The sequence below is a fragment of the Medicago truncatula genome, chromosome 4 (assembly GCF_003473485.1).
Source record: "Medicago truncatula cultivar Jemalong A17 chromosome 4, MtrunA17r5.0-ANR, whole genome shotgun sequence".
In the NCBI taxonomy this organism is placed as follows: Eukaryota; Viridiplantae; Streptophyta; class Magnoliopsida; order Fabales; family Fabaceae; genus Medicago; species Medicago truncatula.
Window position 1 is genome coordinate 44,072,690 of NC_053045.1, and position 23,709 is coordinate 44,096,398.

At 33.1% G+C, this 23,709-nt stretch overlaps 1 protein-coding gene across 1 annotated transcript; it reads left to right on the top strand.

Annotated features, from left to right (window-relative positions):
• The first annotated feature begins 10,687 nt into the window (after positions 1–10,687).
• LOC11430500 (transport inhibitor response 1-like protein Os04g0395600) lies at positions 10,688–16,124 on the top strand. The gene is made up of 4 exons (XM_003608203.4): positions 10,688–11,640; positions 13,036–13,528; positions 13,645–14,442; positions 15,571–16,124. The coding sequence occupies exons 1-3, from the start codon at positions 11,123–11,125 to the stop codon at positions 14,398–14,400; spliced, it is 1,767 nt and encodes a 588-aa protein (XP_003608251.2). The 5' UTR covers positions 10,688–11,122; the 3' UTR covers positions 14,401–14,442; positions 15,571–16,124.
• The last annotated feature ends 7,585 nt before the right edge of the window (positions 16,125–23,709 follow it).

Consider the following 23,709-nt stretch of genomic DNA (forward strand, 5'->3'; position numbering starts at 1 on the left):
TTTAATTAATTATTTAATCGAGTTTAGACGATTATATTATATTTATATAATATATGTGTGAATTTTGTTGATTTATGACGGTTTAGATGATTTGGACGATTTTGATGTGTTTTGATGATTTGATGAGATTATGAGACTTATTTTATTGTTAAATAAAATAAGATTTGGAAATAAAATAAAATATTTAGTTGAGGGCTGTTTTGAGATTTTAGAGAGTTTTGGGGGAGAAAGTGAGATAAGATAAGATATTAAGAAGAGATATAAAAAAGAAAGACCTAGGTTTAGAAAACGTTTGGTACGTACGACTGTTTTTGGAGAAAATGAGGAAAAACCAAGAGAAGAGCACGAACACCTAGAAGAGCTGCGATTTTCATCAATTAAGGTAAGAGTGAGACTAATAATTCAGTAATGTTAATTTCTATGATTCTGATGATTAATTGACAAAGTTAGGATTGAATTAGAAAGTTTTGAAATTAGGTCAAATCCCTAAAATTGATGATCAAACGGTAAAAAATTGATTAGATTGATGTAGAAACTGTCCCTTGACATTAGAATTTGTTTAGGATGAATTCTGGAACCGAAACTAGGCTTAAAACCATGAGTTTAGGTGAATTTTTGAAGAAAACTGCTTTCTGCCCGAGCCAACATTCATCGCTCGCCCTGGCGAACGATGATCCTCGCCTCGCGAGGGATGAAGTTCATCGCTTGCCACGCGAGCCAAAACCCCTCGCCTCGCGAGTTACATGTCGTAGCTCGCCACAGCGAGCAACCCTACTCGCCATAGCGAGCATGACCAGAGAGCATGTTGAATTCTGAGTTTTTGACTTTTGAGTTGAACCTTAGATGCCTTTGAGTACCTTTAGGTGCCTGCTAAAGATTAGAGGATGACTTAGAACAAGATTGAACCTGGAACAACCTTAGTTGGGAATCTGGCTTGTACTCGCCATGGCGAGCAGATGCTCTCGCCTCGCGAGCACTTCCAGAACTGAGTGCATTTGAGGATTTTGAGACCTGAGTTGCTTGGGTTGATTAGGAAAGAAACTTTAGGTATTAATGAGACCTATTTAAGATATTAACTGGGAACTGTGAAGCTATTATGAAATGCTAAGTGATTATAATGTGATTTATTGATTGATTGCATTACTTGAGTTATTATTGAATGATCAGGAAGTTGTTGAAGATGAATGGATATTAAGCTGTTGATGTGATCTGATTATGCTGCTATTGTTAATTAACTAAGTTGCATGAGTCTGAATAAGATAATTAAAATGATGATGAACTCCAAATTATTGAATGTATAAGAGATTTGATGATTAAGATGTTTTGTTGATAGAGTCCATGCATTAGCATACATTGAGCTTTGTCCTCACCACGATTTGAGCTTTGTCCTCCCCACGATGCTTAAAGTATATTAATACTATGATGACGATTGGTACCACATGCATATAAGAGGTCTAAGTTGCATTGTCACATTTGTCGAGTCTAAAGATGTTATGTTATTGATGATGATTGAATGCTGTGATTACTTGATAATTGTTATCAAAGATGCAATGATGATTAAGACTGTTTATGATGTTAATTATGATTTCGAATTATATTGATTAATATTATTGTGTTATGAAATCTCACCCCTTCTACTTGAAAATGTTGCTCTTCGTATGAGTAACTTGCAGGTGATCGTGCTTAGTGTGCAGTTTGCTGTCGTGAGTGGCCTTGCCTCACTGAGTCGTCTAGGTCGCTCTGATACGTAACGGGATGAGGTGTTATGATATGCATGCTTCATTCTCTTACGTGAACAATTATGTTATTTTATGATATTGAATTAACTCATTTGAAATATTTTGATGGGGCCTACGTGCCAAAATGATTTATGGTTTTCGAATTAATTTCCGCTGCAACGTTTGAAATATTTGTTAAAGTTAAATTGTTATTTAACTGTTTTGCAATTATGTTTGAATGTGATATTCCGTTATTTGATGTTTACTCTAATAAATGTTTAGAAATTTTTATATTGGGAAAACAGGGTGTTACAGGGAGAATAGTAAATCGTTTTGAAGAAAAAGAATTTTGATCCATGAATGGAAAAAAAAAAAATTGTCAGACTTTCTTACCTTATAGCCAAACTTCATATTACATTGACTCTTTTCTCATGATAACCGGAGGTTTAAAAAAAAAAAAAAAGACACGAGTGACCCATTGACAATTTGGCATTGCTAAAAAAATTTCCCATTTAAAAAAGCAGAAATAATTAAATGCATATCACAAATGCAATGTGTTTTTTTTTATTACAAAATGCAATGGCTTAATAATGTAAACATTCAATCACAAATAATTAATTTGGTTTTACAGCATCCATATATAAACCGTCAAAAAGAAAAAGTAATAAACACGAAAAACAAAAACCGTCCTGCATTTTGTGTGGGAGCTACTGGTAGTTATACTTATAGATGCATTATTATCATTGCTTTTGGTGCATCTATCTAATCTATCAAAGAATTATGCTATAGATAGATAGTTTAACACGGCCGACAAAGGGTACAGCCTCCGTAAACCATGAAATATGTTGAACTATGTTTATATATATTATTTGTCCACTTGTAAATAAGGCCATTTTGAAATTAAGGGTCCAAATTGACGTTTATCAATGAATGATGTCTTGTCAGTTACACATCGTGAGTGAGTGAGTGGCATATTCAAGTACAGATATGTAGGAAACCTTTCTTCTGCAAATTGGCAGGTCAGTGTAGTACATAAAGAATTAATTCATGTGTACTGTAGAGACTTCTGAAGCTGTTGCAAACAGAACAGTTCAACCAGTGCGGTTATGATAGTGTGTAAAGTGACTAATAGTACAAGGTCTCCAAATTTTGAAGGCTAAAAGTTCGACTTTTTGTACAAGTAATCCAGTAGTTAGATCATACATTTTTTAAAGTACGGAGAAATAGAGAATCTAAGTTTAAACTTTGATTTTTGCAAATAATGTCTCTGGTAGCTTCTAATTACTCTTTGGTAGTTGCTAATTAAGCTATACTTGAGACCGAGTTTTTGGTATTTTATTTAATAAAAATCTAATATTTTGAAATAATTTATAGGATTCAACAATGTTTTTTTTGTTAGGCCATTTATTAAGATTAAAATATGGTAAGACGGTCAGAGTTAAACTATTTGTCAAAGAAACCATCAATAATTTGCATAGATATATTGAAGGAATCTATGCAAATTATTTCAACAATTATTGGACAATTGTTTTAAAAAAGAAAATAAGGAGAAATTAATTGTAAAAAACATGTATGGAGAAAAAGATAACCAAGGAGAATTTCATAGGTGCAGAAACTGTGAGTGTGTTCCACCTAACAGCTTATGTTTCAATCTAAATGGATTAGACATATTTCGTAAAGGAAAACAATCTAGGACTTTCAAACAACTCTTAAACTCCGTTGATGCAGCATCAGTGTGGTGTGTGGGTGCTCCCTCCATTGCAAAAGTCAATTGTCCACCCAAATCGGTAGGTGTTTAAAAATGAATTCTGAAATAAGATTAATTGATATGCATTGTAATTTGTAAACGACTAAACATAAAAATGTTTTATGTTAATGAAATGGTCCAAATGCAACCCAACTGAATCAACGGCAAATTGAAATTGGTCTTTTTTGAAAACAAATGAGAAACACCAAATTGAATAACATAGTCGAAAGAGGTACTAAGAAGAACATAAGAGATACTCAACCACTTGAGAACATTAGGTGAAATATTTCAAAAAAAGAAAGTCGTACACAAAAAACATGTGATTAACAACATTTTCCTCCTTTTCACATTCTCCTAATCATAAAAGAGGGAGAAAAAAAAAAAAAAAAAACTAGAGATAGGCTCTCCCTTCTTTCTAGAAAATGCCCCCTCAAATCTTAAGGTTTAGTGGCTGCCCCCATCTACATGGTGGGTTTCTTCCACCACCTCTTTGGTGGTACTCCCCTCCTTTTGTAGGAGGATCCTCCTTTTCCCTCAACTATCTCTTCATCCTTTTTCATAATCTTTTTCACACACCAGAGATCTCCTTTCTCCACCATGAGTCACTGCCAAGCCTTCTCTTCCGCCGATGCGACCACCACCCGAGCCACCACCACAAAATACTCATGGTTGCTCCCCCACCTTCTTGGTAGGCACCCACCTACCCTTCACCAAAACCACCATGGCTAGGATACGATCTAGATTTCATGTTTGCAGATGTCTCTTTGTTCTACCGTTTTAATGTTTTGTTTTGTGTTTTATCTTTATGTTTATTTTGTTTTAAGTATGTCTTCATGGTGTCTGAAGAAATGTTCCAAGAGAGCTTAACTTGTTGGAACGCATTTTTGATCGCAAAACTACTTGTGGCACCCACCTACGTCAACATCTTCACCACCCAACGAATTGATTTTGGGCATGTGGATATTTTGGACAAATTCGAGACCATTTATAGTCGAACCGTGCTTACAGAAGTCATAGAAATGATCCATAAATGGATAGATTTAAAGATTGTGGACCATAGATCATATGTGGAAGAATTTGACATGGTTTTTTGGATCTAAGGATGGGATAGGGGGAGGAGATTGTCTCCTGTGATATTTACATCCAGTGGAATCTCCTCCACTCACGTAACATTTACAATATGCATGTCCAATTATAAAAAAAATAAAAAATATGAACGACGTGGATTAGCACTGGACAGACTGCAGTGGATTTCTCACTGGAGAGGATCCCTGCCTTGGGATAGGATCTTCCTCCTTGTATTTGTGTTCTGTGTATCAAATCTTGGTTGACTTATTTTTCATGATTAGCTTTGGTGTGTGGATAGGGTACGTCCCAACACATTTGTTTTGAATTTGGTTGCATCCTTTATTTTCTCTATAAATGAAATGGTTTGACTGTAAAAAAAAAAAACATAAAAGAGAGTTAGAACATAAAACATCTCGTTGAGCCAAGTTATCGTTTGCTAGAATCCTATTGTTTTAAATCCTCCATTTGAATAAAGATACATTTAAGGGAACTGTTTTGTTACAAATTAGATCTCTCGGAGCCACATGTTCATCATGCATCAGCTGAGCCAAACATGATAAATCCCTCTGACAAAGTACCTATCATCAAATGTTATCCAACAAAGAACAACAATATACCATTTGTTTCACCTCCCAAACATAAAGCCTCCTAGGCCACCTCCACCCTACTCATTCACCATCCAAACCTAACCTACACATATCCTCAACATACACATAACGATTTTCAGTTAATTCAAAAAGTCTTCTAAACCAATTACATACAGGGCCACCCTTCAATCACCGGTCATGTAAAAACAATGAATTTTTTTCCATCAACCAACTCTTTCACCATGTTGTCGTCGAACCAATTGCCAACATTCAACCACACTGACATCGGACTACCCCATCATTCACATGGTTTTCCTCCACCCCATAACAAGCAACCAAAACCTTGAACTGTAACTCTCTAGTCCACATACAACCTCCAACATTATTTACTTGACAAATATATATTAAATTGAATTGGTAACGAGGGAAAGACAAATTTTAAAAGTACCAAACAATCATTCAACGAAAAATTTCTATGTTTCCACCCTAAATAACTTATTCTTGATATAGTTAAGCAAAGAGTACCAATAATGGAGGCATGCTTAAGTCTTTGGATTGTGCTTCTTAGTGTGTTAATCGAAAATTCTTCCATATACTCAACCCTTGGTTCAGGTTGTAAATGTAGAGAAGGTGTGTCCACAATTTCAAAAATCCTAAAAATTACATGAAAAAATATTACAACCACGAGTACGATGATTCATGAAAACGATATTAAAAACACACTTTGGAGGGATGATCAATGGTAAGAGGTTTGGGGCTTTCATTATCGAATGAAAAATGTTTTTGTTGGGTGGTACAGAGGCGGTGTAATAGGATTTGTCTCATAGCTGTGAAAAAAATTCACAAAGAAGATTTGGTGTCGAAATTTTTTACGTGAGGAGAGGGAAACGTTACTTTTTTGTTTCTTGCATTTAATGTTTATGAGGAAAAGGTGATATAGTGTTGAGTTAGAGTTTTGGGTTTGCCAACACTTGGGCCTTATTTTAAATTGGATTCTGTTTGTTTCTACAAAATGGTTATTGCTTTTCTCCCATCTGTTTTTCTCATTCTCGTCAAAATAAGCGAACGTGAGTTAACTCACGCATGTGCATTTTCAACGTGAGTTAACTCATGTATGTGAATTTTTCAGCGTGAGTTAACTCATGTTGGATGAGAATGAGCAAAAACATATGGGAGAAGAGCAATTCTCCTACAAAATAGGTTCGAAAAATCTCTTTCTTGGAGGAAAATTAACTAATTCGAATTTTGATGGTTAAAATTGATTTATGATGATTTTAAAAAACATGGGAAATTGATGAAAATGATGTTTTCTGATCCAAATTGCTAAATGAGATTATATAATGTACTTGCAAAATTTAAAAATTTGGCAATAAATGCTTACGAATTTGACACATAGAATTAGAGGTGTAAAAAATGAAAAGTAATTGTATATTTTAAAGTAAAATTAAGATTAAGATTGCATTTCACAATATAGATAATTGTGATATATTTTAAGCACTGATAAACTAACATCATAACAAGATGTTTCTTTGCAAAAGATAATAATGACATGTTATAGTCACGTCGGCATTTTTTTTAGTCAATATTGGTCAAAATATGCAAATTATGCATAGAGAAGATGGTGAATATGAATAGAGGATATAGATTGAAGAAATGGTGAATATGTGCGACTAAGATTAAAATGGTGGAAGAAAGACATGAAGAAGATGGTATAATTGTTATTTTTAAATTTGAATTTTTTGACTTTTCGTTTTCCGGTTTTGGTCCCTCTAAGAATTTCGTTTTTGGGTTTTGGTCCCTCTCCCTCTGTGACTCATCATCCAGTTTGCCACGTCAGTCACTGCCACATAATCCTCGGTTAGCCACGTGTACGTTTTTGTAACATAAGCTAACAGGAAGGACGAAAAACATAACGTTAACAACATACATGGACGGTTTTGGAAGAAAAAAAAGATACAGGGACGAATTGCAAAAACACGCGAACTTACGGGAACAATTTGTATATTTAAACCAAAAAAATACAATAATTGCACCTACTAATTTGTGTAGAAACTTTCACCGAAAAAAGGTAGAAATATTTTGGAATATTTATAAATAAAAGAACTCCATATATTTTTTGGGACAAAACTTTTAGTTAAAGAGACTTATAAATTTAGAGGAGACAGTAATTAATTAGGTGGGGATTATAGAATTTGGCCTAGAGTCGAAATTGCCACGTGTTAAATCCGGAAACTAAACGCAATTTAGGCAAACAAATGAAGATAGATTGGATATGATATGATATGAATTGAAAGTAGTGATGGTCGGACAGAAGTTGAAGAACATGGGATTCTTAAGCTTTGGGGAACAAATGGGTAGGGGTCCATTTTAATTGAAAGTGAACCAATAACCTTTACTTCACAATTATTTGAACAAAGTACTATTTAGAAGCTTTATTGGTGTTTTGGCTAAGGTCAAGGATTTGATCCTATAAACCCTTTCACATCTTATCTTTTGTACCAAACTAAATGCATGAGAGGCTTTTAGCCTTAATAATGTGTAATGACCACAATGAATATATTGAAAATAAAAATTAGTTAGTTGGAATTAGATCACTTGCAATAACAATTCATTTTGTTCACAACCTTATCCCATAGTGTCCATAAAGATGCATGTTACAAAATTGTATTACCTAATTCTCACTCAAAGTTATACATAACAACAAAAAATGATGCCAATTCCAATCGGTCAATGAAGACCATAGACCTTTTTAATTTTTTTGTCACCACTTGCGTTTTCTATATAGTGCTTTAAATAATTGTAAAATTAGTTGTAAAAATGATTTGATAACAAGGATGCAAAAAGATTGACCACCATTATAGTGGATCCTTCAATTTGTAATAGCAAAAGTGTAATGTTTTCTTAGGGTTAATTAATTAAGTGAAGAAGGGTTAATGATTTTAGCAGCAAGATAGTTGACAGCACTAAAATTTACCCTTCATAAATAGATCTATGATTTATGATGGATCTTTCCGCATCTTATATTATTATATAGGTTAAAAAAACATAGAATTCCTTCAAAGAAGGTTGGATGCATGTGCTTTCTTTAACCAAACCCTATCCAATTCAAGAGGGATCCAATTTAGATGGAAAGTCCCCACCACCGCCACCACCGCATTAATTCATATTGCAATATTGTATACACCTTTTTTGAAAAGAAAAACAAATAGAAATAACATTCAACTCTCATTACACCTTTTTTTTTCAACGGATGACGTGAACATTTAGCAAGTTCCGTTGGCAAGTTTATGAACTTCAGTGTAATCCTCGGAAAAATGCATAAAATTGATTCCTGGACAAAAAATCTTTAAGTCTTTTCTTGAGAGTGTGAAGAGTAGTGGATGGAAGAGTTTTGGAGGAGGGGGACAAGAGAAAATAGAATGAATTCTTACGTAGTATCTTTTTTCTTTCTAAAGAAATTTTTTACATTTTATTTGAAAGTGTTTTTATAGAGAATGCTAAAAGAATAGTCATGCATTTCCTAGAAAAAATGAATAGTCATGCATACTTATTTTTTTTATATAAAAATTTATAAATGAATGTTAAATGAATCGAGTGTCGTGACTTATGGCACTTGATTTATTGCATGTGTAACACTTGACTTACAACATGTATTTTTCTAGACATTTCATTTGTTACATGTATTACTTATGAGTCATGACACTTGATTTATTATTTGTGCAACACTTAACATGTATATATTACTTTTGACACTTGAGAAGCATTTTAGACGCTCAAAAATACAAATGAGAGTCTTTTTGTCATTTTGAGATGCTAGAATTTTGATGTCAATGAACAAAACAATGTAAATTTGTAGGACTTGCTTAAGATTTTACTAGGATTTCATTACATAACTTTCTTTAAAAAAGACATTATTAGTTAAGAAATCTCACTTTTCGAATTGAAATTCCACGGTGTGCAAACCTGAAATAATTTGGTGTTTAATTTAAAAAGTGGGTTAATGTTAATTTTTTATTTTCTTTTTAGAGGAGGTGGATGTTAACATGGTGATATATATTTGTTGTGAACTCAAAAATAACGTAATAGTAAAAATTGACTTTTTACTATTAAATTAATAATAATTTTTTAATTCATCATGGTAGTAAATATAATTCACCATGTCAAATATTATTTTTTGGGTTAAAATACTCAAGAAAGACTAAAAAGACGAAAAAACAATTAAAATATCAAGAAATAAGTTATTATAACATGAACTAAGGTCAATATTAGAAGAACCTTGATTTGTTGGTTACCCTAAAATCATATATAGTTAAAAATGACTTGGTTGAAAAATGGTTCTTCATTCTTAGTGATATGCGTTCAATACTCAGAAGAAGAATTCTGATTTACTATGTTAACCTTCACTAAAAATAAGATATTTATAAGAATCATTAAAATAAAAATTCTTCAAAAAATTCCTCAATTCTCCTTTTCGTTTTTATTTTGACCGAATATTCTACTTTTTTTTAGTTGAAAGAAAATAAATAATACTCAGCCTCATTTGGACAACGTGGCTAAATCATCCACATAGGATAGCTATGATTAAGTTTGGTGGGCTATAGCATTCTTCACAACTCCGATTTCAAAGCTTATGTCGTTCTTGATCATAGACACGCATGTATTACGTAAAAACAAGTGAAAATGATTTTTAGTTTAATTTTTTTTATATACATTTTTTAAGGTTTTTTTTAAATACACGAGTATTTGTTTTTACCATCATGCATCTTCATTATTCACACTAAAAAAGAGATAAAACATTGACCAAAATGAATTAATCCAATTAGTAATAAATTTGAACTCTTTAAATAAATTGTCGGGTGTTTGATTCTCAAACTGATTAATTATTGTTAGTGGTAGTGAAAATTTCGTACCAATGATATATTAACACAAAAAAAAAACTATATTTTTGGAATGAGTGACAACAACAATCTAAACTCACACACATAAACGTAAAATTTCGAATTCTAGCTCTGATCGAGGTAGATGTTTAATTTAACTTTAGGAGTACGAGGAGTTTCTTTAACTTTTTTCTTTGTGGAAAGTGTGGGTGATAAGGATATTTACGACACTTTTGTAGTCTCTGTTGTTCTATACCTTGGGTCTTGCAGGATTGGACTGAATAAATTTTTGCTAATTAAAAAAAATGTTTAATTAAACAATATCGACTTATCAGTTATGTTAAGTTTTACGGACAAAAAATTGACAATTTTAAAATAAAATATTATGAAAAGACTAATATGATTTTTTCTTTTTGAAGGATGAAAAGACTAATATGATAAATAAAACTAATTAGCAAAAATAAATTAAAATACATTGTATTACTTACCGGCTAATTTAGTATAAGTTATTAAATTATCAGAAAAAGTCAAAAACCCATATGAAAAATAAGCTAGGAGATCTGTATCATTTTCTACAACAATTTTTTACTATAATAATAAAAATAATATATTATTTCTCTGCTTTTTGCTATAATACGCCATAGGTGCCTATGCTTCTTTGGACTCAGACTCATAATAATGAAAGCTTTGTTTGATTCATGAAAAAAGATCCCATTTTTTCATTGACCTTTCTCTATCATCACTCTCATTTCAATATATATAAATATTATATCTATCTACTTCACCTTCTTCTTCTTCTACCTCTTCTTATTTATCAGATCTCAGATTCATAGCTTCTTTACGTGAATCTCTTATTTTTTTTCTTCATGTTTTTTCTTTGTTGGAAGACAAAACATGGATGAAAAAACCACCTTTGTAGTAAAAAAAACACATACCTTAAAATTTTTTAGTTTTGAGAATCACTTTTAGTTTAGTACATTGCTATGTTTCAAGTTTCAACTACTTGATAAAAAAAAAAAAACTATGTGATTTGAAATTTTTTCAGTCATACACAAAACCCAATTGAAGTTTCTTTTCCTTCTCCAAAAGGGTGTTATAAAGTTTTTTTTGTTTTTTTTTGTTTTGATGAACATGGTAGAGTGTAAGAGAAAGAAGGAATCACAAGGTGAAAAAAACAATAACATGGATTCAAATTCAGATTTTCCTGATGAAGTGTTGGAACGTGTTCTTGGGATGATGAAATCACGCAAAGACAGAAGCTCAGTTTCATTGGTATGCAAAGAATGGTACAACGCTGAAAGATGGTCAAGGAGGAATGTTTTCATAGGTAACTGTTATGCTGTGTCACCTGAGATCTTGACACGTAGATTTCCAAACATAAGAAGTGTTACAATGAAAGGAAAACCTCGTTTTTCTGATTTTAACTTGGTTCCTGCAAATTGGGGTGCTGATATTCATTCATGGTTGGTTGTTTTTGCCGATAAATATCCTTTTCTTGAAGAGTTGAGGCTTAAGAGAATGGCTGTTAGTGATGAAAGTTTGGAGTTTTTAGCTTTTTCTTTTCCTAATTTCAAAGCTCTTTCTCTTTTGAGTTGTGATGGATTTAGCACTGATGGGTTGGCTGCTGTTGCTACTAATTGCAAGTAAGAATAATTTCTCTTTAAACTTATTTAATTTATCAGTTTTGATTTCTAGATGTGGATAGTGTTAATATTTGATTTATGATGTGTAAGAGTAGTATTCAGTGTTCTTCATATGAAACAATAGTTGAGTTATTATATTTACTGCTGATGAGGATGTTTTTCTTTTCAGTTTTTACCAAGTTGGTGATGTTTTGCTTTTGCCTTTTGGATGATGTTATACAGTTAATAGATGAGTTTAGTTTTAAACTAAATTTGATTCTCTTGTATAAGTTGTCCGTGCTAACCGAATTGAATAATAGATCATTCTTATATTAGATTCCTTTTTCTGTTTTCTTGACTGTCTGGTTTGTTTGTTTGCCATTTGAACGTGTCGTGCATTGATGCAATTTCCCATTGGTGAGATGTCTGTGAATTATGTTGCCAGTGGAAACAGAATCTGACCACAAAACTGTGATTTTGAGAGTCACTTATGTTATGTAAGATGTAATTAATATTTGAGCATCAATTGAGAATGTGAACAAGGTGATATTCCTTATTTATGCCGAAATAAAAAAAATAAAAAAAAAATAAAAAACAGAAGCTATGACGTAGGGAATCAATTAAATTTTATTTCTCTAGAACTAGAAGGTGGTTCTTACCTTAGCAGTCTAGAACGAGGATAAAGTAAAAGAATGGTAATTTTCTATCAATGCATAGATTGAGTTATTTAATATTTTCTATCAACGCTTAGGTTGGCAAAGTTTACATCTTTAATATTTTTTTTTTTTTTTTGGCTTTCGCACCGGTTTCCGATTCATCAAAGGTGGACGACTAATCCGGCTCATGTGTAGAGGCATGCGCACTGATCAAGCGTTGTTTCCCCTGGGAATCGAACCCGGTATTCCCCGGGTACGTCCTTGGAATGAGCTCCTTGCCACCGGAGACTATCAAGCAATCACAACCAATTAATTATATATGTGACTTTTAAGATAGTTTTAATTAAATGCAAACATTCTTAATGGTCTGATTATAATTGATTGATTGTGTATAAAATCTTTGCCCTGTCATTGAATACCAATTAAATCCTTATAAATGTCAGTGGAACTTTAATTTCTTCACTGTTACATAATTATAGTGTGATGTATTAGGGGAACCTTCAAGTGCTGTGTTCAGATGTTTAATTTTCGTAGAGAAATTTTTTACTTTTGAAGCATAAGCATCGTAAAAATTGTTGATCACATCAATTCCACTATTTTGCTAGCATTCTAATCTTTCTATTGAATCTCCAAACCTTTACTCATGACAGCATCATATCAAGTAGTTATAGAATTTTGTATTATCTCCATTATGATGCATTTTGTTGCTTAATCTTTCATTTGACAAATAAATCATCTTCTGAATATTACCTGGATGCAGGAACTTAACTGAACTTGACATACAGGAGAATGGCGTCGATGATAAAAGTGGTAATTGGTTGAGTTGCTTCCCAGAAAGCTTTACATCATTGGAAATATTGAACTTTGCCAACCTAAGCAATGATGTAAACTTCGACGCGCTCGAGAAACTTGTCGCTAGGTGCAATTCATTAAAGACTTTGAAGGTTAACAAAAGCGTAACACTGGAACAGTTGCAAAGACTTCTTGTCCGTGCTCCTCAGCTCTGTGAGCTTGGTACTGGCTCATTTTCCCAAGAGCTGACAGGTCAGCAGTATTCAGAGCTTGAACGCGCGTTCAACAATTGTAGAAGTCTTCACACCCTTTCTGGTTTATGGGTTGCTTCAGCACAATATCACCAAGTTCTATACCCTGTATGCACAAATCTGACTTTCTTGAATTTTAGTTATGCTCCTCTTGACAGTGAAGGCCTTTCTAAGCTTCTTGTTCGCTGTCCTAATCTTCGACGCCTTTGGGTATGATTTTCTTTTTTTGTTCTTTATTCTTTAAAGTTTCATCAATCTTGAAGTTTTCGATTGGTTTTTTTCAGTGCCTGCTAACGAAAGTGTATTCGAACATCTACCTTATGCAGGTATTGGACACAGTTGAAGACAAGGGACTGGAAGCTGTTGGATCATATTGTCCATTGCTTGAGGAGCTACGTGTTTTTCCTGGGGATCCCTTTGAGGAGGGCGCTGCACACGGGGTTACTGAATCAGGGTTTATTGCTGTCTCTGAAGGATGCCGGAAGCTACACTACGTCCTATACTTTTGCCGTCAGATGACCAATGCTGCTGTTGCTACTGTTGTGGAAAACTGCCCCGACTTTACTCATTTTCGGCTCTGCATCATGACCCCTGGTCAGCCAGATTACCAGACGGGTGAACCTATGGACGAGGCCTTTGGAGCAGTTGTTAAGACCTGCACTAAACTCCAAAGGCTTGCTGTATCAGGTTCTCTAACTGACCTGACATTTGAGTATATAGGGAAGTATGCTAAAAACTTGGAAACACTTTCAGTGGCTTTTGCTGGAAGCAGTGATTGGGCAATGCAATGTGTACTGGTTGGCTGTCCGAAGCTGCGAAAACTTGAGATAAGGGACAGTCCATTCGGCAATGCCGCGCTTTTGTCTGGTTTTGACAAGTATGAGTCAATGAGGTCACTTTGGATGTCGGACTGCAAAGTGACGATGAATGGATGTAGATTGTTAGCACAAGAAAGGCCTAGGTTGAATGTTGAAGTGATGCAGGAAGAAGGAGGTGATGATAGTCAGGCTGGAAAACTTTATGTTTATCGTTCTGTTGCTGGACCAAGAAGGGATGCACCTCCATTTGTTCTCACTCTCTGAAATGCCATCTCCAGTCCTCTTTGAACCTCAGGAAAGTCCTTGGTAATCTCTCTCTCTCTCTCTCTCTCTCTCTCTCTCTCTCTCTCTCTCTCTCTCTCTCTCTCTCTCTCTCTCTCATAAATAGATGATAACTATGAATTCCTAATGAAGCGTGAATGACATCTACTCCATAAATTATATAAGAAGTTACATGAGTTATTGTTTTCAATTGTATGATTCTGCTCCTTATAACTCACATTGTTGATTGGTAAAAAAATAATGGCCTTGATTACTACCGGCAACAATTACTTTTTTCGGTCAAATATGTCGTCATTGTTTGTAGTGTGTGCTTGTGTGAGTTAATTACTAGAGTCATGTCACGCCTTATCCACTTTTAGAGGTGCATGATCATATAAGTAAATGCTACTTGGTCAGCTCTCTATTTCCAGCTTCTCATCCACACTCACCACATCTTCTCGGTTCTCCACTGCTATAGCTGTCTCTTCTCATTCTGTAAATGGCAAAACACAACTTACAGGGATCTCTCAGACTAAAACTCCCAATTCCCTTTCACACAATTGCAACCAACCAGCCATACAAGTGCACCACCATTTTCAAGTTCCCTCCCTTCACTCTGCAAATAGTTCTTGCCTCTTTTTGTATATTTCTGTATTTTTTTCAATTATTTTAATGTTCTCATTAGAATAACGAGTCAGGTTAGATTAGATTATTTTCTGATCAACACCATTGAGTAGGATTAGCTCACTCTGAAAATTATACACAAAATGTACTATAATATTGTGCTGTTATTAACTCACAGACACAGCCTTGTAATAGTTGACACAAATCCGGTATATTAACATCAACTTCTCACGCGAAACATGGATAAATAGTCTAAACAACAATGACCGTAAAACATTCATCCAAACAAGTGATGACTTTTGCATTCTTGCCTTCTAATTCCGTTCTCTTCCTTTCTTATACTCCTTCAGCTCTTCATATCCCTCAACCGACTGTTAGTTATCCTTGCCTTGCCCTCTAGATTCTCAGAGCCTCTCTAACTGAATTTATCTCAACGTGATTGCCATGCTATACTGACTTACCCTCTAGCTGGTAGCTTCATTACACTGTCAGTCCTATTATAAGTTTGTAATTTCCACTTATATCGCGCTTTATAATTTTGTTTTGCAGCCATTGAATGCTACCGTATATGGCAAAGTGCGCATACTGATTATAAAGGCTCAATAATATGGAAGGTGGAAGAAAGAAAGGTTGAAACTTCAGTTCAATCATGTAGCCAATGCTTGAAACGTAGCTATTGATTGTTGTTTGTGTTGATACATCAATGCAAAGGATAAGGAAGGCCGGCGAGAGAGACACACAATAAAGTAATCTTTTGACATCAAATAATTGCAATGAACTTGCCTTCTTTAGACCACTTGGACCCACCAAGAAAAATAATGCAAGTGTTCATTGTAAATGAGCAATAATTGTGAACAATATATCCAAATGACATGAAAAATCTTGTATTTGATTACAGGCAAAAAGTTATTTAATTCACAGGATAATGAATGCTAGAAGGGAATTTGCCGCATGGTGAAGACATTTTGATTTTGTTGTGTTGAAATATGTATTCAGGAAAATACACTTTTCCCTTTTGGCATTGGTTGAAATCTAGGAGATAAATGAGATTAAAAGAAAGAAAAAATAAATAAATCATGCATATGATTGTTTCTTTTGTTGAACCATGTATCCTTCGTACGCAACCGACTAATCTTTCAAGCTGGATAGGGTGCAATGGGTGGCAAAGTTCTTTTTCAAGAGATTTGATTATGTTGCATTCTCATGATTAGATGCAAACCTAAAATCTATGGCTATGAGGAAAGAGTTTCTTTTACTATCTCATTCAATTGCTCTAGGGTATGATTGGATAAAATTTATAGGTCAAATCATATTATTTTTGCCGATGACTTGTTAATTCGTCTGTAGTTTGAAATTTACTTATTATCATGATAAAAGAATGTAATAATGATTAATAACATCATTTTAAAATTAAGACACTTTCACAGCTCCTGTTCAAAAAAGACACTTTCACAGCTAGTTTTTTTTTTTTTTTAAAAAAAAAAAAAAAAAAGAATATTGAAGTCATTTAAGAGAAAAGATTTTATGGTGTCATGTTTGCAACATTTCAAAATCATTGCATTTATAGCCAACAAATGTTGGTTTAGTTGGTAAGAAGTTGACTCATCTTACTAATGTGAGAATTTCTTTAACGGATGATCTACCAATAACTCTGTAAGTGTTCTTTAAACCTGGAGACATGTCCAAACCTTTGAGAGTCTATGAAGTCCAACTTACCTAAAATTGATATCAGCAAAAAACTTTTGCATTTATTGCTAAAGAATTCAATTAATTATATTTGCTATTCAAATATTTTAATATTGAAAGATAAAATTGAAGAAATGACTTGTTTAATTTTGTTAAGAAATATTGCGCTAAATATTATTCTTTAGTCTTGGTCTTCATGCTTGTTTGGATTGGAATTTCACCAATGAAAGAATTGATACCACCGTTTGGAAAATAGTCTATTTTCTTTGGTGTTGTTGGTCATGCTCTATAGAAGGATCTAAATTGTTTTTTATTCTTTGCTTACTACCCAGGATTCAAACTTGATTGATGACATGACATTACATATCTAACAAGGTGAACTCTATTACTCTTAGCATATGTTTGGTTACGCGTTTCAACCCCTCAAACGTGCGTTTTTGTCCGTAAACGTGATTCTTGTCTGTTGTAAACATGTTTGGTTTTTTCTTGAAGAATCGATTCTGCCTTCCAAACTCGATTATATCAAAAGTTAGGAATCCTAGCTTCTGCTAATCGATTCTCAATTTGTTGTTGGGTTACAACTTCAGAATTCATTTTATTCCGTTTTTACCCTTAACAATTATCATCAATAACTCTTTCTGGGACTCACTAATATGTGCCAAATCACCCATATCTACCCCTGCAATTGTTGCATGTTTCCTTTCCTTTCTCCATAATAGAAACGTCATCAAGATGAAATTTATTTGATGAACGAAAGTGAACATGAAGTATGAGAGATGGATAAAGAGAATTGATAGAATTGAAGAAGAAAATTGAGAAATAAGAGAAGGAGGAAGGAAGGGTGAAGAGTTTTTAGATTGCAGAAGGAGATATAGTAAAACCCAAATTCATAGTAAAACCAATCGAAGGTTATGGAGAATCGAGAATGGATAGCAACTTGATTATTTATTTTATTTTTTAATTAAAATGGTTACTAAAGTTGGGCGGAAACTTTTTTACCTTCTAACATAATAGTGAGTGGGGTGATGACTTATTTGGTAATTTACGTATATAAAATCAATTTTGATATAAATGATCCAAACAACAATTTTTATATGTTTCGCTTTTACTTTAAAAATATCCAAACATAAATCACTTTACATTCAACTCACTTTTAATCAAAATCAATTATATCAAAATCAATTCTCGTCACCGCACAACCAAACACACACTTGATATTCTCCACACTTATACGAGTACATGCATGGATCGTATCATTATTATCATAAGGGGGCATTAGGGTCTGGGAACATCTCGAAGACGTTTATAAAATTAGTTTAGATTGTTCACATAATTGGGGCACCGAGGGGCTTGTTCAATACTGGCAAAACAATTTCATCAAATGTTTCTTGTGGGGGACTTGTTTAACACTTTTTTTCTTCTATCTATATCTCACTCTTCTTATCACATCATCTACTTATCACATATATCACATTATCTCTATTTTTAGCTCTCTCATAGTGTTGAATGTCTTTTCTTTTACTATATTTATCAATCCCTTTCTAGCACACACCTATTGAATATCAAGAATCCTAAAATAAATGCAAATTTTTCCTATTTTTGAAATTAAAAATTTAGGAGCTATGCAGAAATTTTTAAAACTTCCGAAAACTATTTTATAAAATTATGATATAATACCTTAAGGCTTTATTTGGGAGTTTGGAGGGGAAGGGAGGGGAGGACTTTGGAAGTTGAAAATATATAGAAAAATGGACAAAAAATTCACATTTTTTGAAAGAATAGTTTTTTAGAAAATGATAAACTAATACTTATGATTAATATACATTTAATTTTAAGAATATTATAACAACGAAGATTGAACTTGAAAAATTCATATAAACCCTTCATAACCCCCCAAAATCCTCCCCCAATACAATTTTTGAGTTCCCCCAAATTAAGGGGATTTTTTATTATGAGTAAAAAATTAACCTCCAAAGCCCTCCCCTCCCAATGGCTTCTATTTCTTCTGGTTGCTTCTTCCTTTTTTCCAAAACCCTCCCCTCCCCTCCAAACTCTCAAACAAAGCCTTCGGGTGTATTTGAATTGAGGGTTTTGGAGGGGAAGAGATGAGAGGGTTTATGTATATTTTATAAATTACAGACTATATAACATGTTTTTCTAAAATAAATTAAGTGTGATTGAAGTATTATATGATCGTTTATCATGTTAATATGTTAACTTTTAAAAATCATTTTCTAGTGTTCATAATTTAAAAATGAAAAGTAAATTCTACCTTTCCTTCCCTCCTAAATCCTCCATCTAAACACACCCTAAAAAAGAATTATCCTCTTCTTGAAGAACTAGGATTCGAAATTAACATTCAGAACCCAATTTTTCAACGAGTTTTGGAATTTAGATTTTGGAAACATAACGAGAAAAAGGGGGCCGGTGTGCTTAGTAAATGAGTGGTGAAAAAGTAGTTCCCAAGAAATGATTATTGACATGCTCAACTCAAGCTACTACATATAAGTAAGTAGTCTTATTTGAAGAAGTAAGTAGTCTTGTAATCTAGTTGAAGAATGATATTTGTAAAATCATTTTTAGACAACTTATGTGATAATGTTTTTTTTCTTTTCTTATTAGAATGAGATTATAAAAGAAAATTGTCCAAAAAATGGTTAAAATATGACTGTACAAATATCACTTCTCTATCTAGTTTAAGGATTCATTAAACTTGGGCTTTTTTTTATCTAAGAATTTAAAATGGAATTTATTGAAATCACGATGAATCCTAACCTCATTAAACTTGGGCCTATTATGGTTTGAGTTCAACTTGGACCACTAAAATGACTTAATATCGTAGGTTAAGATTTGGTTAAAAAGATTCCTAACCTATGTTTAATATCATGTGGGTATACCAAAATTACGGCGACCAAAGCCGTCTCAACCATTAAGCCAATAAAGTCCTTGTTTTAGGCCCCAAATTTTTAATTTTTTTTTTTTAAACTAATATATATGTATATCATTACTAGTATTGAGATATCAACAATTTTATTAACTTTTGTGGTTTCACAAAAGTATTAATTATGTGACTCACATTCCTTATATTACAAGTAGAAAATGATTCACACGAAAATTTTAATTTTAAAAATACATTCTTCCTTATATCCGTTTTGGGGCTCAATATTAGGTGAGACGGCCTTAACGACGACCCATCATGATTTTCAAAAAGTCATTGTATGTAACTTATGCAAAATAATAATGGATTAATGTGATTCTGGTATAGCTAATGTGATACCAAACATATGGTTAATAGAGTAGCAACCCCTTTCTTGGTATATATCGTGGTTAATTCAACCCATTTTTTCGTTTGAGTTCTTAAAAATAAACCATAAATTGGGTTGATGGGTTTGAATTAATATCAATTAATGTTGATTAATTAAACCTCAAATTTTCAGAAGAAATAAAAACGTATTTAAGGTTAAATATGTTTTTCGTCCATATAAATATTTTAATTTTTTGTTTTATTTTTTTAGTACCCCAAAAGTTTTTCGTCTACACTTTTGGTTTATGCTTTTAATTTAGGTCATGTATAACCTTTATATTTTTTAACGAGTTTTTGCATGAATGTTTTAAAAACCTCTTCTACCAAAAAGTAGATTTTTTTTTTATCAAAATATAAATTAAATATGAATTTTTAAGCGACAAAAAAAAAAACGTATTTAATTCATGTTGCGGTGATAAAAAGAGTTTTGAAGAAGCGAAAATATATTTAACCTAAAATTAAAACACAGTTGGTATTGTAATCCAAAAAAATAGTCACAAAACCAGGGGCATCTTCTTCGTTTGCAACACGGCACCCCTTTATTCGGATTTCTGCTCTTCCTCCTGCACAAAATACTCACGCCCTACATCCATTTTGAAAATGTCTCTGCGCTAGTTAAGTAACGCAAGTGTAAAAAATGGGACTTAATTTTTACACATGCATGACTTAAGTTACGTCACATGAGTTAACTCATACCGAAAATTAACACATGCATGAGTTAACTCACGCAGTTTGCAGGTTTCAAAAGTGGAATTAACATTCCGTGTATGTCAGAAGCAGCCAAGCAAGGCACATGGGAGCCAAAGGGAAGTGAGGGAGAATAATATTTGTGTAAGTAGTAAGTACCATTCCAATACTGACATGATATCTCCAAAACATTCACCACGTTTCTGTTAAAAAATGCATCATTATTTTCCAACCAATATACCAAACCTTTCTTAACCAAATTGAACCATGCTATGGTAAACACCGTAGATGGATGGAGAAGTGTATTTGCATTAAAGTTTCATCCCCATGTGATTGTTCTTTTAATTAACACTCACACTCACTTTGTTATGCATCATAAAACCATTATTTGGGTGGCTTGGCTAATCTTAAAGGTTGAAAATGCAAAAACAAAATTTGCTTGAGTTAACTCACGCAGGTGTTAATTTTCGGCGTGACTTAACTCACGCGGCGTAACTTAAGTCACGCATGTGTAAAATCTAAGTTTCGTTTTTTACACTTGCGTTAAATAACTAGCGCATGGGCATTTTCGGAATGGCTGCAGGGTGCAAGTGTTTTGTATAGGGGAAGAGCAGAAATCTTGTATTTGCATGATCGGAAAATATACCTCATACACCAACAATTGTACTCCTACCCCTACAAACTTTTGAAAATACCAATTTTAACCCTTTCAAAAATCTACCCACTCACCCCTCATTTCACTTTTCCGAAAAAGTTTTTCTCTTTCTCATCTTCTTGATATCCTTACTCCTCAACCCAAACTCATTTTTGATGGCATGTAATTTTTCTGTATTTTACATATCAATTTCCCTCATTCAAACAACACCAAAGTTTACTTGACTTAACGACCTCATCCAACATCTTCATAACACCAATATTCTCCTTTTACCATATTAAGAAACCCTAATTTTTTTTCTCCCAAAAAATTAACAATTGGCTATGTAGTTGTCTCCTTACTACAAGAATTCCCCTAATTACCAAGGAATTCAAGATTGCATTACTGAGGGATTTAGGCCTTCAGTAATTACTGGCGGTATAAACCATCAGTAACGTAGAAAAAGCCCTCAATAACATTATTGACGGAATAATCTCACAATAATTTGGAAAATTACGTTAATGATGCATATCTTAAATTTCTCTATTAACCCCAACAACCTCTTCCTCTTTCCATGTCTTTCTTCCCCACGTTTCTAGCTCTATATCTTTCTTCCATCTCATCATTCAATCCTCACCATCAATTCCAAAATCTGAATCTCAATACCATCCTAACTCATTCAGATCTATGCTCACTTTCAATCCATATATTGCTCATCTTCTCAAAACCATACCCAAACATATAGTTGTAGCTGCTACCGATTCCAAAAGTGGACTAAGAAACCCGAAGCTGAACAGAAAACAAACAAATGATTTTCCTTTCACTTTCTCAAAGCGGCTTTCTCATGGTATATATGAACAAAAATGGCAAAATCAATCTCATGTTGTTGAATCCCATGGTTAGATTTGAAGAGTGATGGGATCTTGAAAAAATCTTCAATTTGCACTTCATTTCTTTAACAATTTACTCTTTCTCTTCATGCTCTTCAAATAAAATAAAATGTAACTGATGTTTCTTATTATTATTCTGCGCGAGAATTTTTTGGCCACTAAAATCTTAATTTCTTTTTTTGAATATGGATGGAAAGATATATGATATAGCAGGTTTGAGAGTGGAAGTGTGGGATTGAGTGGTTTGAGAGAAAAATATGGATTCTTTGGTGGTGAATGTTGATGGCAATGATGCTGAATTTTTCCGTTTTGAAGGATGATGTTGGGTTGTCTGATGTTTTAATTGTGTTTTAATACTTCAATATAATAATAAAATTGATAATAAATAAATAGATCACAACAAAAGTGATAATAAAAAATAGATCACAAAAAATAAAATAATAAATAATCATATTTGTGACGAATCTCACATAGATTACTCGCGGATTATTTTGACAATAATTTCGGGCGGATTGTTCTGTCAGTAACTACTGAGGGAATAATCCCTCAGTAATGCTATGTCAGTATTATTGAGGGGGAAAATTCCGTCACTAACATTACTGACGCTAGTATTACTGAGGGAATCTTTTCGTCACCAAATCCGCCACTAATACGTGTTAGTGAGGGATTTTATGCTTTATTGAGGGTTTAATTCCGTCAATAATAAGCAAAATTCTTGTAGTATTAAGATCAAGTGACAGTCCATGATTCGTTGCCATGGGAGACCAATCAATAGAAGTGAATTCTTGTTGCTGCAAAATCCTAATCTCTTATCCTTAAGATTACAATTCTTGTTTTTGTTTTTATCAAGAAATAAATTAAGGACGATAATTAATAGCGGGTAGAGAGAGATAAATAAAGATTGTGGCTGTTGTTCAAAAGAATTTGTTAAGTATGGCCATCGATTGGAATTATACCTAATGAAGCTTTTTGAACACTAAAGTTTTTTTAATACTAAACTTTGTCAATTTTTGTTCTTATTGTGATTTTGTCGGTCATGAATCTCTCTTCCAGTGATGAAAAACTTTATTCAAGCATTCTGTGTGTAAATTCAGGAAAAACTGATGGGGTGAGTGGGTGAATTATTTGAAAGGGTTTAAATTGGTATTTTTGAATATTTGTTGTGGTGGAGGTTTAATTGTTGGGTTATGAGATAAAATGCCCCGCATGATCGATTAGCATTTTCCGGTATGTCTTGATTTCAAATAAGGACAAGGAAAATATGATTCAACTAGCGTTGACAATGAACCGAACCAACTCGATTAAAGTTCGTAATTCGATTCGACAATTGATTCGTTGAACTTGGTTCTTGAACCAAATGAGCCGAACTTGAGCTGAAAATTAAGTTCGTCAACTAATTGAGCTGAACTTGAACTATATGTAGTTCGACTCGTTTGGTTCACGACATAAATCGATTATATATATCACACACATACTTTAAAAGCTAA

Coding starts and splice junctions, on each gene's coding strand:
- LOC11430500 (XM_003608203.4), top strand. CDS start 11,123: ATGAACATGGTAGAGTGTAAGAGAAAGAAGGAATCACAAGGTGAAAAA. Junction 11,641..13,035: donor GCTGTTGCTACTAATTGCAA/GTAAGAATAATT, acceptor ACCTGGATGCAG/GAACTTAACTGAACTTGACA. Junction 13,529..13,644: donor CTAATCTTCGACGCCTTTGG/GTATGATTTTCT, acceptor TACCTTATGCAG/GTATTGGACACAGTTGAAGA.